Genomic DNA, 20,060 nt, shown 5'->3' with positions numbered 1-20,060 from the left:
TGGGCACGCGAGCGTCGAAACTGAACCTTGAGTAATTGTAAGAAAATCATCTGGGCCAATGAATCACATTTCCTGTTGCACCATGTGGACGGTCGGGTACGTGTGCTTCGTTTACCTTGGGAAGTGATGGTGCCTGGATGCACCGTGGGACGAAAACAAGCCGGTGGCGGCGGTCTTATGCTTTGGGCGATGTTTTGCTGGGATAACTTGGGTATCCCCTAGTGCCATTTGACAGTAAACAGTCTACCTAAACATCATTGCTGAACAGGTACACCCTTTCATTGCAACGGTCAACAGACGGCAACCCCTCTGGCGGTGCCGTCTTTCAGCAGGATAATGCATCATACCACATCGCCCGGATTGTTCAAGACTGGTACGAGGAACATAACGAAGACTTCCAGGTATTGCTCTGGCCTCCAAATTCCCCAGACATTAATCCCATCAAGCATCTGTGGTTTGTGTTGGAACAGCAACTCCGATCTGCGGCGTCTCAACCGGACCTTACAGGAGTTAAAGGATCTGCTAGTTATGTGTTTATACCACAAGACACATTTAGAAATCTTGTAACGTCCATGCCTCGCTGGGTACCAGCTGTTTTGGCTGCACGTGGAGGACCAACATCATATTAGGTAGGTGGTCATAATGTTTTGGCTCATCGGTATGTTTTAAAACGTAAGAAATGTATTCACTGGGGGTTAAGACTGTGCAAATCAACATGAAAATACCTTTATGATAAGGAAACGTTGCATGCTTTATGGTTTGGGAGAAAATTTATTTTAAAATATATTCGACATAATTAATTGGAAATAATATTGGACATTATCGAAGAAGGAAGAAGAGGGATAATAGCATCACCTTATGAATAGATTTATTGACTGAAGATATAATAATTACTTGTGCGAATTTAATTTATATACGTAGACGAGGTCGTCTACGTATATAAATTAAATTCGCACAAGTGATTATTATATCTTCAGTCAATGAATCTATTCATAAGGTGATGCTATTATCCCTCTTCTTCCTTCTTTATTGAATTTATAAAAAAAAATCCGGAATACCCGGATTTTTCTGATAAATTCAATGGTTTATTCAAATACCATTATTTGAATAAACTGCTAAAAAAAATTCTTTATAAATAAAGTTCACTTATCTTTAAGCGATACCACGTCGATCCTGTGAAATTTTTCGCTGTGAGGATTACACTTATATTCGCCCTTGTGCTGCTCCTCAGCGTTGTCCACGTAAAGAGTTAACAAAATACCGGTATCTTCATCTTCCCTCGTCATGTTATAATTATTTTGACCGTCGTAAATCGTCACACCGTCTTTTGTCCACTTCGGAATTCGAAACGCAGATAGACGACACTGAATGGTAAACTGCTGACCTTCCAGAACAAATTTCTTACCGTAATAAGTGACATCAGGAGACTTAACAGCTGTGAAGATCATAATTAAGAATTGTTAAAAGAGTAAATATGGCTAAACATTTAATTTATATTATTACTCAATTGTGAGTAGAATTCTCAACTTAATTAAAAACATAATAGCCTATCTGTGCATTATATGTAAAAATTATCAAGGATATATTATTCCAAACTTACCATTCCATAAAACCATCCCGGATATGTGCTTCGACAACTTTTTTTTTTTTTTCCTGTAAAATTTCGAATTATCTATACATAAATGTCAGAATGATACCAAACAGCGTATGTTCGATTAATCAGTGATAAGATTTTCATAGACGTTACTTCGTTGTAAAAGCTGCAGAAAGTAATTTCACGAAGTGTTATTCATGTGCGTACATAAGATACTGTACATTTGGTCTTCATATCCATGTGTATACTGGAAGTTCATACAGAAACTGTCATCCCTGCAGTTTACGATCTTCTTTCAAACAAATAACGAAATAGATATTATCAATTGTTTAGTGCAACGAAAATATTTACACTGGTAGTGTTGTAAACAAAATAATAAATTTTCCATCTATATTTCGGAGGTCACATAAATCAGAAGAGTTTATAACATAGTAGTGGCGTGTGATGCAAGAAAGCAAGTGTATGAGCTTATGCAGCATCAGCCAAAAAAAAAAAATTTACAAAACAATTCCCTTTAAATGTTTGTCCAGTTCCTCCTTAAATTTATTTAACCTGTCAATTTCCACAACGACAGATGGAAGTTTGTCCAGCAATTAACCACCCGCTGGCTAAAGGCAAATTTCCGCACATCTGTCTTTCCTCAATTTGAATTTATGCCCACTTAGGTTCGTAATCTGAACAAGTTTCCACTTGTTCAGATTACGAACCCATCAGAATTCAGCGTGCTCAACCCATTCAAGGCCTTATACATCTCAATCAGATCACTTTGCAGGTGCCTAGTGTCCAGCCGCTGCAATTTGCAGAACTTAAGCCTCTCTCTTGGTAAGAGGATCCCTTCATTCCCCTCACCAATCTTGTTGCCCTTCTCTGTACACGCTCAAGTAAATCTACATCCTTCCTAAAATGAGGCCTCCAGACCTGTACGCAGTACTCAAGGCGTGGCCTCACCATTGCCTTATACAGAGGGACAATCACCTCATTTTCCCTGCTAGCAAAATTCCTGTATATCATTGACATGATATACAGGATTGTATATCATGTCAATGATAAAACCCCATGCCCAGCCCTGCCAGCCTGTCTGCATTGCTCAGAAAACTTAATATCTGACTGCACAATTACTCCCAGGTCTTTTTCATTTTCTACCACCTTAAGTGTAGTACCACACAGTTGGTACGTTTCTCTGGGGTTACTTCTACCCATATGCAGTACTTTGCATTTGTCAAGGTTAAACTTCAGTTGCCACTTCTCAGCCCATCTGTCCAAATATTTTAGAGCCTGTTACAGTAGCACACTGCCATTACTGTCATTCAAAACCCTGCCAACTTTGTATCATCTACAAACTTTGACACTAAGCCTGATATACCTTCATCAATATCATTGATAAATATACAAAACAACAGTGGACCCACACCGAACCCTGTGGGACTCCACTAATAACACACTAATGTTCTTTGTATTCTCCACATAGAAAATATAAAGAACATCCCTGTAGTTAGGAGTCACCTAGGCCAAAACTACGATCGTTAAATGGGCATACTCGCGTTTGTCGTCTTGTACGCAAAAATCGCCACCATTGTTTTTAACAAAGGAGTCAATAATATATAAAAGCTGTCTTGTATGCAATTAGTGTGTATAACAAGTGCAATTATGCATCATTATTAAACGAATTACCAAAATTTTGATTTTTTTTTAATTTTATTTAATTTTATTTTTTATTATTTTTTTTTCCAATGATGGCAGTGTCTGGGTTATATTTCATTGCGAATAACAGCTTATATTTTGTAAATACGACTTCTGCATTTTTGTCTTTTCTAAAATAAAAAAAAGTCATATTAGGGCTATCAAGAACAACGTCGTCCATCCGTGTGTATTATATCCGTGAATTGCTTGAGTGGTCTTCTGGTCGGTTTGCCTGTTTTGCTGGACTAAAAAAATCCGCGTGTTTGGAGAGAAAAACGCGAGACCGATTAACTGTACCACGGAATCGGAGCAATATGGCCTTAGCTGCTAATGCTCCTAAAAAAAAAAAAAAAAACCAAACCAAACCACGGAATGAAAAAGCCGATAAAAGTTACTCGCTTCATTGACGATATTCGAACCAGGTCCTTTTCTCTCTGGTATGGGAAAGGACGGTGATTATAACCACCGTGCTATTCACCAGGTCACCACCTGCAGATTGGCTTAAAGTAATTTCTCTCTGTGTGTTACTGAGGTACGCAAATTCGATACTATTAATCGAATTACTAAAGAGTAACAAATTTGGCCCACGAAGTGGCTCTAACATCTGCCACAAGTGCGGAGTACCCTACCTCCTCGTGGTGTGGGCTGGGCAGGTTCGCCTGGCGAAAGTGGTACACGCTATTTCTCCCGCCGGAGCCAACTACCCCGGCGGGTTTGCTGATCCAGTTACAAGAAGAAATAAAGAGAAAGAGATTGATCGTTTGCCTTCTAGCAAGCGACAATCCAGCACCACTCTATGCTACTGTACAGCCTTCTGGGAGGGAGATGGCATCCCAGCTGCTCCTGGACAACCTTTCCATTGTCAGTATTGCTCGAAATTCTTTACCACCAAGACAGGATTAGGACTCCATGTTAAGCGAGGCCATCCGGTAGAAGTTGGAAGACTCCACGCTCGCTGGTCGGAAGAAGAGATAGCAATGTTAGCCAACGCTGAGGTCGAACTTCGGATCGCCGGTAGAAAAAAATCTCAATCAACTGTTGCAGTCCCGGTTCCCTCATCGTACCTTGGAGGCCATTAGAGGAAGGAGGAAAAATGCCGCGTATGCTGAGCAGGTTTCCAACCTCTTGCAGATTCATACGGTAAGTGCTGATCCTACATCTGTCTCTTCTTCTTCCCTCTTCCCTTAATATTGCAAATCAACCTTGGTCTGCCATGCGACCCCTGTTCAGGGGAAAGTACACGGCTTCATGTGCCACCGGGGTTGAAGCTCCGGGGACTGGAAGGAGTTGGAAGTCTGTAATGGATCCTGGCTCCGGACCGGACCCTGGGGACGATCCACATGTGGTGCTTTCAACATCCATTCCACTAGGGATCTTTTCCTCTTCTTTCTCTGTTTCATCTGCAGCTTATTTAACAACTCATTGGTCCATCTGTTGAAACTCTGCGAGAAGAAGAGATTTATCAAAGCCAAGAGGAGGTAGATATTAAAGATAAACTAAGGGAAGCCATCGTATCTTCACTAGGTGTTTTGCCGGTCGATTGATTTAATCATCGACTTCTCAAGGTTTATGTCGCCGAGATTCTCGACAACAAGTTAGACTTTGAAGAACTGGATAACTACATTAAGACGATATTGGTTGGCACAGATGTTACTATACGTAGACCTGCTAAACGTAGAGAAAGGCTTTTGGATAAGGAGGAATATCTTAGCAAGAAAAGAATTGTTAAAAGAGAATATGCCAAAACGCAACAATTATATCATAAGAATAGGTGACGTTGTGCTCTACAGGTACTTGTGGACATGTGTTTATGTAAGGGGCGGCTCCTAGAACGTCAGTTCAACTCCGCCTCGTATCTCTGTGAAGAACAGTATCACTACAAATGGGCCAGATGTGTGTGACGTCGGTTTGGGTGTATTATGTGTGTGTTCTGTTGTTATGTTCTGACCGCTTGGCTACCCCGAAGCATCAGTCACCTGGACAGATGATTCTGGGTACTCGTCCACACCACGGGAAGGTGGGCCAGTTCCAGGAGATGGGACACCTATGGTCTCAGAGTATGAGACAAAAATATAAATAAATAAAAAAAATAAAATAATTTTTTTTCCCTTCTCTGGGGCCCACTCCAGAGGGAAAAAATAAAATAAAATTAAATAAAAAAAAAAAAAAAAACCCGAAAGGAAGAGAAAGAAATGAATAAAAATAATTAACTAAGATAACAAAAAAATAATAATATACTGGGGCTTATCACATAAAACACTGTTTCTGTATTACAAGGCAGTACGCTGCAGGAGCCTGGTTCCATAGAGTTAAAATAGCTACGTTTCGGGCTAATCTAAATTCCATACAACGCATCATGCTTCTTGGTATTGTAAGAGTGTGCAGAACGGTGTCCACTGCCGCGCTACCCTTGGATCTACATTTGTTGTATCGTGGTTTTCGCTACCGTATTAAGAGGGAAATTCCTACAGAACTTTTTGGTATAGAGATAAATATTCGCTCTGACTGCAGAGGCGAAAAGAAAAGATGTATGAATGAAATAATCAATTTATGGCAGACAAGATGGGATACCATAACTACTGGAAGAGTGACCAACTTGTTTATCCCGAACGTGACTTTTCTGAATGATAAAAAAGTTCGCAATTGTGGTTTACACCTAGTTTACAGTCGTCATTTTTGTTAACAGGGCACGGGTCAATGAATGAGAAATTATATGCATTAGGACTAAGTAACACGGACTTTTGTTTTTGCGGGGCCAGGGAAGGCTGGCAGCACATACTATATGATTGTCGAATATATGACAATGGCAGGACAGCGATACGTGAAATTCTTGAGAGTATAGCTCCAGGAGAAGAAGCTATATTTTTAAGAGACTGTAGTAAGTTTCAGATGCTCCAGGTATTTGCTAAAGAAGTATCTGCCTGGAGGCACCGAAGTGTTTTTATGCTGCCGTTCTTACTGGCTGCACAACTGGAAGATCTACCCTTTTCTTGATCTCTCTCTCTCTCTCTCTCTCTCTCTCTCTCTCTCTCTCTCTCTCTCTCTCTCTCTCTCTCTCCCCCCCCCCTTGGTTTTTACCTTTTCACTTTTTGATATATATACGTATGAATGTTTGCGTATATATGCTAAAAACCAATATATATATACTTAGTATATATATATTTTTTTTTTTTCTATTTATTTATTTCGTTTTTTTTTTTATTATTATTATTATTTTTTTGTTATCTACAGGTACTTAATGATTCTTCCGTAGACGATTGGAATATCAATCAGGATGACTTCTCTTATTGGAAGAAGCTTTTTTGCCCTGCGCAAGAACCTCGCCATGTACAGATACACTCAGTGGAAGTTCCTGATAGACGGATTGCAGAGGAACTGTACAAACCAATTGCGTCGGATGAAATTAAAAAGTTTCCCAGCAGTCAACACTGCTCCAGGACCAGATGGCCTAAGTCCCCAGCTACTGAAGAATATTCCATGCGAAATCCTGAAGGACCTGTTCCATATTATGTTATATGCAGATAGATTACAAAAGTCTCTCTATGAAGCGGTATCCGTGTTTATTCCGAAGAAAAAAGCTGTCAGATTCACCTAAGGATTTTCGTCCAATATCAATGTCATCAATCTTATTACGGACGTCTCGTAAGATTATTACAAAGAGATTGAGCCTTGTAATTAAAATTGATGAAAGGCAGAAAACGTTTATACCTGTAGATGGGACAGCCGAGAGCGTGTTTCTTCTGCAATCTTTGCTTCAAGAATCACGCTCAAAGCTCAAACATCTAGACCTAGCAACTATAGACCTTCTGAAGGCCTTTGACTCGGTAGACCACTCTGCAATCATTGAAGCAGCATTTAGGCATGGCCTCCCTTATACTTTCTCGAAGTATTTATGTAATTTATATGGAGGTGCCACAACCACTATGAGATTCGGAGGTAGAGGTCATTGTGTAGCACCCACAAGAGGGTCAGACAGGGAGATCCACTTTCTCCTTTATTGTTTAATATGGTCATGGACCTCTTGTTAGGAGATCTTCCAACTCACATTGGATTTAGATTGGAAAATAAGATTGTAAACGCAATGGCCTTTGCTGACGATCTCGTATTGGTTGCAGTTACTAAGGGTGGTCTCCAGTCGTTATTAGACAGGGCACAATCGTTTTTGTCAAAAATAGAGTTAGAGTCTAAATTTGCAGATGATGTTAAAATTAGTAGAGTAGTTAATGATCACTGTCAAGCTGAGCTTCTTCAGAGAGACCTAGATAGACTTCAAGAATGGTCAGAAAAATGGCAGCTGTGCTTTAATCCAACAAAGTGTAAGGTATTACACCTGGGAAACAGTAATCCCAAAAAAATTTATTCACTTGGTGGAGTTCAACTAAACCCAGTACTGGAGGAAAGGGACTTGGGTGTTACGATACGGTCAGACATGAAATTCTCTGAGCATTGTAAACAGGTTGCAAGGAAGGCCCATGGTGTCCTATCGATGATCTATCGAACTTTTGCAAGTAGAGATAGGGACATGATAATCCCATTATATAAGGCTTATGTTAGACCACACTTGGAATACTGTGTTCAAGTATGGAGACCGCACCTAAAGAAAGACATCGAGCTTCTTGAAAGGGTGCAAAGAAGGGTAACTCGCCTGGTGAGATCGGCAAAAGGGCGTCCTTATGAAGAAAGACTTCGAATATGTGGTTTGCAGAGTTTGGAAACTAGACACCTTAGAGGAGATTTGATTGAGGTGTTTAAGGCTCTGAGAGGCATCAGTAAAATGAATGAAGACAATTTTCAAGATTATAAATGATGCTAGAACTAGGGGACATAAATTCAAGTTACGGGGGAAATGTTTAGATTGGACTGCAGGAAGTTTTATTTTAGCCAGCGAGTTATAAATTATTGGAATAAGTTGCCTTCATGGGTGGTAGAGGCCGACAGTTTGGGGAAATTCAAAGGTCATCTGGATAGTACTTTCGGGTAAGGGAAGCGCATAGGATGATAGGTTTAATTTCCTTTTTATTTATATTTTATTTTATATATATATTTTTATTTATTAATTATTATTATTTAGTTATTTATTTTATTTATTTATTTTTTGTTTTTATCATCGTTTTGTTCGGATTTTTTTTTTTTTTTTTTTTGGCTTGTGCAGCATAAGCCATAGGCTTTCTTGCACCATGCGGCCGTTACTAATACTAAATACTAATACTAAAATTAATACTAGTAAATCCTGGACTCTATCTCTGGTGGCTTCAGGAAGGCAGAAGAAAGTTAAAATAGACTCAAGCAGGTTTCTCTTGGGAGACGAAGCGCTACCATCTAAACAACCTGAGGACAAGTGGACATACCTTGGAGTGGAGTTTTCGGCCACTGGAAAGTCTAAAGTTGATGTTGACCTTGAGGTTGAGAGATTATTCATTCTTAAAAATTATCTAATTCCTAGATTTTACCATCGTTTGGTGCTAGGAAGAATAACTTCTGGGAGACTCAATTCCCTCGACAAAAGAATAAGGTCCTCAGTCAAACAGTGGCTGAATCTCCCCGAGGATATTCCGAACGTATACTTATATGCCAGTATTAATGGAGGACTTGGCATTCCAGCTTATAGATGGAGCGTCCCAATATTAAAAAGTAATCGATTGGAGAAACTTGTATCCTCGAGCTCTACCTTAATAAGTAAGCTAGTGGAGCGGCCTCCTTTTCTAAGGGAGAAAAGGAAGGCTAACCAACTTTGTTATGATGGAGTTATGTTAGTGAACAACAAAGAGTCTATGATTAAGAGATGTGAGACACTTTTATACATGTCAGTTGATGGCAGAGCACTGCAGGAGTCCTCCCTCGTCTCTACTCAGCATCAATGGGTCGGGGATGGGACCCGGTTCCTGACCGGCCATGAGTTCATTGAGCTACTCAGGACCCGAATTAATGCTCTACCTACCCTCTCCAGGACATCAAGAGGACGATCTTCGGATCGAAACTGTAGGGGAGGCTGCTCTGTAGCAGAGTCCCTGGCCCATATTGCACTCCGCTGTCATCGGTCCCATGATAAGCGTGTGAATCGACATGATGCTGTTGTGGCCATTGCAAATAACAGACTAGTTCAGAGGGGATGGAGGACTCTTGCAGAGCCTAGATTCTAAACTGCTGAGGGTATCAAAAACCAGACATCGTGTGCACCAGGGGGTAATTCCACCTATGTCCTGAAGTCACAAATAGTTGGAGCGGGCAATGGGTTAAAGGTCTCCCATTGACTTAAAAAGAGGAAATACGACATGAATAATGATTTGAAGCACCGAGTCCAGACTACAGAGGAAATAGCCCAGTAGTGTCTACCATTACCCTTTCATACAGAGGTATATGGAGCAAAACATCTGCAAATTTATTATTGGGATTGGGCCTTATAAGGTCTGATATAAAAGTTATCTCTGTAAGGGTGCTTCAGGGGACCTATGGTTGCTGTCGATTACATCAAAGGAGGACCTCTATGAGGAGACACCCTCCTATGGTTGTACGGAAAGTATAGACTTCAGGGTCCTCATGTCCCTCATCATGAAGAATGTAAAAAAAAAGAAAAAAAAAGAATGTTATTTGGTTTTTAGGAGCATTAGCAACTAAGGCCATATTGCTCCTAAAATAGAATGAGGGAGGGATTTATAGTGAACATTACTGATGTAAGAGGATACCAGTTGTAACACACTTCGTGTGTTAAAAGCTAAGAGATCTAACAAAGTAATAAGAGTTGAAATGAGTTTTACTGATTATGGTGATAAAAATTGGTAATGTTTGTGGGGTGGGATTGTGACTTCAGTAGGGTGGAAGTCAAAACAAAAACAAGCCAAATAAAAACATTCTTTTAAACCCCCCACACACACACTAGCATTGTTTGCCATCACTACTACCGATAATAACCTTGTGCAAAAGTTGCTTGCATATTTTTAACAGAAAAATATACGAGCATAAAAATGTCTTTTTATGCTCAAGTATTCAAAGTGGTTTTCCAGTGCTTTGATAACTTGTTACTACAGCTGCATCTGTAATACGTTTTTCAGCAACGAGGAGGAGTGAGAAAAATTACTTACCGTGTGTGATGATGGAGCACAGATTTTCTCGTTAGTCCTTCATGCTGGAGGTAAATACTGTTACTAAAATTAAAATCCTTCAGTTACTGTAAGCAGTAAGCTTTTTTTAGTCAAATATAATTTAACCCCAGGGGCTCACGTCTGGTGAGTGTGGTCTTGGCACACCCAGGGTCCTGAGCTGGATATCATCATTCTTATCGTTCTTGGTGATTCCTTTCTACTTCTCTCTCAGGGTAATTCAGATTTTTTTTTTTTTTTTTTTTTTGGCTGTTGCAGCATAAACCTCAGGCTTCCTTGCACCATATGGCTAATAATAATAAAATTTCCTATAATTTATTTTTCTCTAAAATTCCCTGTAAGAACTTCTTTCCTGGTGGAAAGAAATTCTTTATAAACTATATTAGTAGCTCTTCTTGTCATTGATTCTATAGGTGTGCAAGCGTATCCCTGGTGAGCTGGCCTATTTCTGTTAGTGTATTCCCTGCACGTTTCCCATATTCGTCCGGAGCTGTCGCTCACCAGAAACAACTGCTCGATCCCATACGTTCTCGTTCGGATTAAAAACCTGGAACTGTAGGGACCATGAACACAGCATTAATTCGAAATACTCTTCAAACCATAACCATTTCATTCCACACAGTCTTTGTGCTCCCTCACGCAGCGACTCACTCGTCCAGTGTACAACAGTACTTTGGTATTTCAGAAAGTTGAAAGAGCCATTTAAATGAATATAGGATTATAATAATTATTATTATTGCTCTTATATTATTTCTCCCTGATTGGGGATTCCACCTCGTGACGGGTATTGCTACCAAGTACACAGGGTGGTTGTTGTTGTTTATGTCTGGTGTTACTGTTGGTCGAGGAACTCTCTGACTGTCCTACAGGTGTTCAGGATTGCCACTTTCTGGAGTTCCTTGTAGGTGTTCGCTGAGAGACTTATTGTTATTATTATCACAACAAAACTGTGTGTTCTTCACACAAAGAAGTATGTAGGTCCCATAATTGGCATCTTTGAGTTCAGGGGAGGTGTCCGAGGAATGAATATGCGCAAATGAATCCCCTATTCACAAAGGGGAATCAAAGGTGACACAGGTAATTACAGACCTATTAATTTAACTTCTGTTCCAGGGAAAATAATTGAGTTTTTCAATTATTTTCACTGATTAAAGAAGTAATGCAGGATCATCTAGACCAGGGGCGGGCAACAGTCGGCCCGCGGGCCACATCCGGCCCGCAACAATGTTGAATCCGGCCCCTTCGGTAAATGCATAAATATAGAAAATCCATACCTGACTACACTCGCCGTAAACGTTCGGCTTAATTCGGTTCAATCGGGAATCGCGGCCAGTACAACAGTAACCAAGTGATTCTATGCAGCGTCAAAGAGTTATTTCCTAATTATTATTGTAGCATCGATCGAACGAAGTTCCTTTGGGTTTGACTTCTTATTGAAAAAAATAATATTGGTGCGAGATATTTTATGTTTTATGCCTTTTCTAATTATTACAATTTTTAATTTAATATAATTTATAGCCCATAAAATTAGCCAATTAAAAAAAAAAAGAAAATTGATGTCGAATGCCGCATTTTCAATGATAATTGGACATTCAGATATTTTTTTTTAAAAATACATTAATAATTTGGTAATTCAAGTAATATAACATTTTTTAGGTTCTGATTTTTTTTATTAAATCGTTCAATCTATTCCGGCCCGCATCATGATGCGAAAATTTCATTCGGCCCGCTGACGAAAAAAGTTGCCCACCCCTGATCTAGACAAACCTGCAGTTATAGTTCAGACACAACATGGGTTTGTTAGCATTAGCATTAGTAGAGGCATTTGATGCAAGAAAGCAAGCTTATGCAGCATCAGCCAAAAAAAAAAAAAAAAAAAGTAACATAAATAAAAATAACCACTTCCACTTCACCCCTCTGTTCGTTCGAAATACCTGTCCAGCTGAGCCTTAAACTTATTTAGGCTATCAACTTCCACGACAAGGGATGGAAGTCTGTTCCACCCACCAACCACCCGCTGGCTAAAGGCAAATTTCCGCACATCTATCCTACATCTGTCTTTCCTCAATTTGAATTTATGCCCTCTCAGGTGATTTTTCTGAGCTAGAGGAAGAATCCCATCAGCATTGAGCATGCTCAAACCATTCAAGGCTTTGTACACCTCTATCAGATCACCCCGCTGGTGCCTAGTTTCCAGACACTGTAATTTGCAAAACTTAAGCCTTTCTTCGTAAGAGAACCCCTTTGTCCCATTCACCAATCTAGTTGCCCTTCTCTGTACTCGTTCCAGCAGCTCTACATCCTTCCTGAAATGAGGCCTCCAGGCCTGTATGCAGTACTCTAGGTGTGGCCTGACCATTGCCTTATACAAGGGAATAATCACCTCCTTATCCCTGCTAGAAAAATTCCTATATATCATTGACAATACACCATGAGCTACTCTTGCAGCTCGTCTGCACTGCTCAGAGAACTTCATATCTGCCTGCACCACCACCCCCAGGTCCCTTTCATTCTCTACCACTGTCAGTGTAGTACCACAGAGTTGATACGTTGCTCTGGGGTTGCTGTTTCCCATATGTAGTACTTTACATTTGTCAATGTTAAACTTCATTTGCCACCTCGAAGCCCATCTGCTCAACCTTTCCAAATCCTGTTGCAGCAGCATAGTGTCAGTAGTGTCCTTGACAACCCTGCCAACCTTCGTATCGTCTGCAAACTTGGACATTAAGCCTGATATACCATCATCAATATCATTTATAAATACAGAAAACAAAGGCCCCAATACTGAACCCTGAGGGACTCCACTAATAACATTAGTCCACGATGAGCAGTGTCCATTGATTACCACTCTCTGTCTTCTCCCCCTCAACCACCCCTTTATCCATAGCAGCAACTTGCCTCCAATGCCACACTGCTCCAATTTGTGCAGCAGTCTTCCATGTGCAACAGTATCAAAAGCCTTTCTAAGATCCAAGTATATAATATCAAAGTTATTCCCTGCATCCAGTTCTTTTGTGACTGCATCATAGTATCCAATCAAATTGGTCAGGCAAGACTTCCCCTTAACAAAACCATGCTGTGTCCTAGCTATAACTGAAGTCTTGTCTAGATGATCCTGCAGTGCTTCTTTCACCAGTGCCTCCATTAATTTTCCGGGAACAGAAGTTAAACTCACAGGTCTATAATTACTTGTGTCAGCCTTTGATCCCCCTTTGTGAATTGGGGTCACATTTGCACATCTCCAGTCAATGGGTACCTCCCCTGAGTCCAAGGAAGCTCTCATAATTATGGCTAAGGGTTTGCTTACCTCCTTTGCTGCCTCCTTTAATATAACTGGATAGATCCCATCCACCCCAGGTGCCTTTCTTGTGTTTATCTTCAACAATTTCTCCTCCACTTTGCTCTCAGTTATTACAAGATTCTCTAGCTTACTGCTAGAGTTGAATACACCTCTGGCATTCCCCTCGCTGAATAACTCCTCATGTGTGAATGTCGATGCAAAATATTCATTTAGTTTGTTAGCTACCCGAGCAGGGTCATCAACAGTTGACCCATCGATCTCAAGTGGACCAATCTGATTCATCCCCTTCCTTCTAGAGTTTACATAAGTAAAGAACTCTTTGCTGTTTTTCTTCGCATCCCTTGCCAAGGATCTCTCGTAATCTGCCTTCGCCTGCCTAACCTCCTTTGTAACTTGGTTACAGATCAACTTGTATCTATCATAGGCGTCCGTGTCACGTGTTAATTTGTATGTATGCCAGACTTCTGTTAAAGAGAAGTCTTGTCTGACCAATTTGATTGGATACTATGATGGGGGTCACAAAGGAAATGGATGCAAAAATAAGTTTAATACCACATATTCTACTTGGATTTCACGAAAGCTTTTGATACTGTTGCACATAAGACTGCTATAAAAATTGAAGCAGTGGTATTAAGGGCAAGTTGCTGCTATGGATAAAGGGATGGTCAGTGGGAGAAGACAGAGTGGTAATCAATGGACACTGTTCTTCATGGACTAATATTAGTGACTCTCCGGGTTCGGTGTTGGGCCCATTGTTGTTTTCTGGGGAGTGGTGTACAAGATCACCACAAACAAACTACCCAGGGGAGAGGTCACCACTTCAACCAAGTCATTACAAGGCACGGAAGCAACCACCTGGTAGCAATCCATAACAAACATTTTGGACGCCATCCTACAACCAGCAACAAACCCAATCACTCAGGAACAAAAATCCCTCTGTGCAGAGAATGAGACTTACCACACTGAAGAGCAGGAATCTCCCTTTGACTTAGGAGAACTACAAACTGCTGCAGCCCTGATCAAAGATAGGAAAATGTCCAGGATCGGACCTGCTGGAGCCTGAGATTATAAAGAAAACAGTGGAGTGTGTCCCCGAATTAATACATCATCTATTCAATACCTGTCTACGTGATGGTCACTACCCAACAGTTTGGAAGTCGGCCAACGTAAAACTAATCCTGAAGAACCCGACGAAACCACCTGAACTCCCAAACTCCTACCGTCCCATCGCTCTCCTGTCGGTACTTAGTAAACTCTATGAAAGGCTACTCTACTACAGACTTCTCAAACACTACAACAATGCAAACATGGCTTCTCACAGACAATTTGGATTCAAAACGGGGCACTCCACTGTAGATGCACTCCACAATCTCCTTGAAGCAGTAGGAATTACCCAAAAGAAATACTTTCTGGTCATCGCTGTCGACTTTGCTGGGGCGTTCGACTCACTTTGATGGCCGAGCGTCCTAGGCAGACTGCGCCAATCAAAGCTTCCAGTAAACCTATATAACTCCATCAAAAGCTACCTTTCCAACAGGTCAATCACTGTCAATGCTCCATATATGAAAATCACCAGACAGGTCTACAGAGGATGCCCACAGGGCTCGGTTCTGGGCCCATTCTTGTGGAATCTTGTCCTTGATGAATTCCTTGGCATGGACCTGGGAGAGGTCACGTCTCAAGCCTATGCAGATGATCTTATTATCACCGTTACCGGCGATTCTAGGGCCCGACTGGAGACTTTGGCGAATAATGCACTACAGAAGCTACAGGACTGGGCTAAACACCATAACCTCACCATCTCTGCCGCCAAAACAGATTCTATTCTTCTCAAAGGAAGTCTCAATGAAGCCAGACCGCCACAGATAAAAATCGACAACAGGACCATAAAATTCTCCACTCAACTCAAGTATCTAGGAGTTATACTTGACAGCAAACTGAATTTCCAGCCACATCTTAAATACCTAAGAAGAAAGATACGTAATTACACAGCCCTTGTCACCAGGGTCTCCAGACGGGACTGGGGACTCAATAGGCACACTCTGTCCTTATTCTATAAAGTGATATTTACCCCGATTATAATGTACGCAGCAGGCATCTGGTACCCGAAAGCAATCACTGTTAGTGGTAGAAAAATCCTCGACTCTCTGCAAAGAAACATCCTGATCGCTACTACCCGTGCCTGCTGCACTGTCAGTACCCATGCTCTGCAAATCCTGGAAGGCGCCATGCCACTGGACCTGGAGGTGGTCCGCTGTGGACTACTCTTCCACCTCTCCAAAGCAAATTCCAAGACCATCCTCGAATTCACAACAGACCCCGCAAACGACAGAACAACAGAAAAGAAGCGTCTCCTCACGCATCTGCAGCAGGCGTGGAAAGCGAGATGGACTACTTCCAACAAAGGCGAAATCACTAGAAAGTTCTTCCCTTACATTAACAGGGTGTTCCCCAGGCTTCCCCCTGGTTTTCACCTGGTCTTTATGCTACATACCTGTTAACTGGCCATGGATCATTAAAAGGCAAACTGACGGCCCTGGGAATCATCGATGATCCCACTTGCACCTGTGGTAGGACTGAGAGTTGGTCGCACCTCATGTATGACTGCCCCCTATATGAGGATCTTCGCTGCACCTTTATCACTTTCTTGACCTACATACCCAAAGACCAAGAAACACACCTGCTTGATAGTAGGGAGGAATATACAGCTTTCACGCGTTTCGCACAAGAGCTCTTCAGCCGAAGGAAAACCTTATCTACAGTTCCTGTACCTGCGCCACAACGGTCCCAAGGAAGACAACAGACGGTCTCAGACCATGATGGACTTTCATCCAGACTAGACAGTCATGAACTTGACCGCCACACCATCAAACGGACAACTATCTGATGATTGGAGTTTGAAAGGTACCATTGGATTGAATTAAACCCCTGGATTGGACACCAGCCGATGTCGATGACAGAGGCGCCAAATGGCGATTCTATTTTTGCTCAATTGTACAGTCACTTTCGACCCCATTCCTTCCCCTTTCTTCGCCTTCACCTGATTGACTGAATGTACATTGACTGGTCGGGGATGCCTTCGCCTATATCCCCTTACTCTTAATTTCATTCCCCCTCTTCTTCTGTACACCCTGTACTACCTCACTCTATCTAATCGCTGCTTTTTTTTTTAATTAATTAATTTTTTTTTTATTATTTATTTATTTATTACTATTTTTTTATTTTATTTATTTATTTTATTTATTTATTTATTTTATTTTTATTTATTTATTTATTTATTTATTTATTTTTTATTATTATTATTTATTTATTTATTTATTTTTTTTTTTTTTATTTATTATTATTATTTTTTTTTTTACTTGGTCTCCGCTCAGGAAGCTGAGGCGACCCTGACGGGGACTAGCCAGAGAGCTATGGGCAGCCTGGCTACCTCCTAGTGGTGTGTGCGGGCAACGTGGGGTTCCACCAGGGGCCCTGCGGCCAAATGCCAGGACACACAACAGAACCCAACACAAAACTACACATTCAACACACTACACTTTTTCTGGCATTTACAGTGTTCTGTATTTCTTCACAGTGTGCATATGGCGCAGATGTGGGAAACCACAGGTGGCGCCCGACCCTAACACTATGCACACTATGTTGTTTTCTGACACTGACATCCACAGGAAGATAGCAGTACAAAATTCGAGCTTCCAGCCAGACATTATGGAGGAACCATTCACAGAGGAGGAAGTCGATGCAGCAATTAAAAAAATCAAAAGAGGTAAAGCTCCTGGTCTGGATTTTATTGAAGGCGAGACTGTGCAACGTCTCTGGGCCATAGCTCCAATGATACCTCTTGAGCTCTTCAACACCTGTTTGAATGAGGGCAACTTTCCATCACTTTGGAAGCATGCTAACCTGAGGCTCTTACCTAAGGATCCCACAGGTACCTCCAAGGCATACCGCCCTATTGCGCTGCTTCCCATTCTCGGCAAGATTTTTGAGAGACTGCTGCTCTCCCGCTTCCAATCCCGATATGAAGCCAGTGGTTTGGCATCCTCGCTTCAATCTGGATTCAAACAAGGGTGCTCCACAATTGATGCTCTATCTAAAACCCTCAAAGTTGCAGAACATCTTATGTTCTGCAACTTTGAGGGTTTTAGATAGATGTCGGATGCATCTTATGTACTGGCAATCTTCATTGACTTCAAAGGAGCTTTTGACAGTGTAATGGCCGGGCGTTCTTCAGAGGGCCAGAGTCTCTAATTGTACCTGGAATTTCTACCACTGCCTCAAAAGCTACTTCTCTAACCGCAAGGTCAGCATCAAAACAAAATATCACTGCATCACCCGACATCTAACCCGAGGCTGTCCCCAGGGCTCCATCCTGGGGCCAGCTGTCTGGAATATGATACTCGACGACTGGCTCCTGAGGGACTACCCACACACTACTCAGCTTTCTTATGCCGACGACATGGTTATTATCATTGAGGGCCCCACCCGCGCCACCATAGAAACCCAGGCTACGGTTGTTCGCGCTGCTCTGTCCGTATGGGCCACGGAAAATAAACTCTCAGTCTCCACTGAGAAGAGCAAAACCCTCCTATTAAAAGGCAAACTAGACTTCTCCAGACTTCCTACCATACGTTTTAATAGCCGCCCACTGAAAAACTACCGATCGGTGAAGTACCTAGGAGTAATTTTGGACGATAGGAGAACTTTCATCCCCCATATCCAAGCTATCAAAGAAAAGATAAAAAATTACATCACTATGTTAGCACGCTTTACCTGCAAGGACTGGAGTCTTAAAGGACCAACTCAACGTCTTCTATACTCAGCAGTATTTATACCAATTGTCACATATGGAGCTGCAGTATGGTACCACTGAATGACTTTAGTGCATGCTCAACGTAAAATTCAGCAACAACGACTTATGCTACTACAAATGTCCTGAGCATGTAGAACGACATCAACTGCCGCCCTACAGCTACTAACAGGCTGCCTCCCCCCCCCCCCCCCTGGACCTCCACAGCCACTAAATGCTGATGGACATATCTCAGATGTATCAACGTGAGCTATGCATTGATAGTGCTACAGTGCACAGCTCGTGTATATATGGCGTTTCTACAAAACATGTTCAGTGACTGACTGCCTCTCTTACTCCCCTAGTTTATTTGTGGGTATCTTTGAGTATTGTCTACTAAGAATAATCCTTGTAGTCTATATAGTTTGGGGTCACAAACGATCATGAACTTTGTCTTCGCCAACGTGGTAAAACGAATAGATGCTTCATGCTTGTCTACATGCCCTTAGGGACCAATTATTAACTGTATCTACTTATTATAGTATGTATTAACCGTATGTAATAGACATAAGAATTTTTCTTGACTATGTGGTTATAAGACGCGTAGCAAGCGTGTTGTGTGGCTTCCATGAGTTTTAGGACCACCAACTGCATTATCCAACAGTTCGTACAGTGTGGAGCAATAACACGTAAGTGGTAATATGTACAAAAATATTTTAGTATACTCTAGAATTGGCCCTAAACACTAGAAAAGTGTTCACGGGAGAAAAAAATTATAAAGTTTCCTAGCCAGTAGCAGGAATCAAACATCGCGATCAAACTATGAAAGAACGTTAACTGAAGAAGTTTTTTTAAAATAATATTGGAAGCATTTATCGCACATCTTCCATCTGAAACTTATGCAATCAATAATATTACACTAGTATCTCAAGGAGCACAAATATAATATAAAAAAAATACGCCAAAAATAATTCTAAAACATCAATAAGAAAAAAAACTAGACTATAAAAAAAATTGTAAATCTTAAATCTCATTAAAACAGAATAATTCTTATTCTAAAGTACATAACAGCGTGCGCTTACCTTCAATTCGCAATGTGCAAATATAACACAATAAAAATAAACAATATTTCATATTCCAAGTAAATTTCATATTTGTCTCCATTGTTATGATTTCAGATTATGATTTCTCCATTGTTATGATTTCATTGAGAAGACAAAACAATAAACAGTCCACATCCACTGAATGGCTTCGTCAAAGTTGATTTTCCACCAATAATAGCAAGTATCACAAAGTTGAACTGATTAAAAAGTCATTCTATTTGTTGTAGTTTACTTCCACACAAAATATTCGCCACGAGCATCCAATTGCGAAACGTCACGGAGACTACTTGCAGTTCACAGCGTTCCTTCAACCGCGTTTTTGGGATAAATATAGTTGTTCTTTTTGTAAGTCTAAGAATAAACGACGCTCTAGTAGAGTGTTCTGAGTGGATTATTATTTTTTCTTTCTCCCTAACTCTTCACTCGTTGGACGGTGCACTAAGGAGAATGACTCTCATTAAATGTTATTCTTGAAAGTACTTCAGATACTTGGGCA

The 20,060-nt window shown here is 40.9% G+C and overlaps 1 protein-coding gene across 1 annotated transcript; it reads right to left on the bottom strand.

Annotated features, from left to right (window-relative positions):
* Positions 1-1,142: 1,142 nt before the first annotated feature.
* LOC150080701 (uncharacterized) lies at positions 1,143-19,849 on the bottom strand. The gene is made up of 2 exons (XM_090380789.1): positions 19,544-19,849; positions 1,143-1,435 (listed from the first exon to the last, which is right to left on the bottom strand). Exons 1-2 carry the CDS (start codon positions 19,623-19,625, stop codon positions 1,143-1,145), a joined length of 375 nt encoding a protein of 124 aa, XP_090236915.1. The 5' UTR covers positions 19,626-19,849.
* Positions 19,850-20,060: the final 211 nt, after the last annotated feature.

Source organism: Mastigoproctus giganteus, chromosome 9, assembly GCF_048544385.1.
Source record: "Mastigoproctus giganteus isolate SK-2022 chromosome 9, ASM4854438v1, whole genome shotgun sequence".
Taxonomy (NCBI): Eukaryota; Metazoa; Arthropoda; class Arachnida; order Uropygi; family Thelyphonidae; genus Mastigoproctus; species Mastigoproctus giganteus.
The sequence above is the reverse complement of the archived record's forward strand: the minus strand, read 5'-3'. Positions and strand labels throughout refer to the sequence as shown.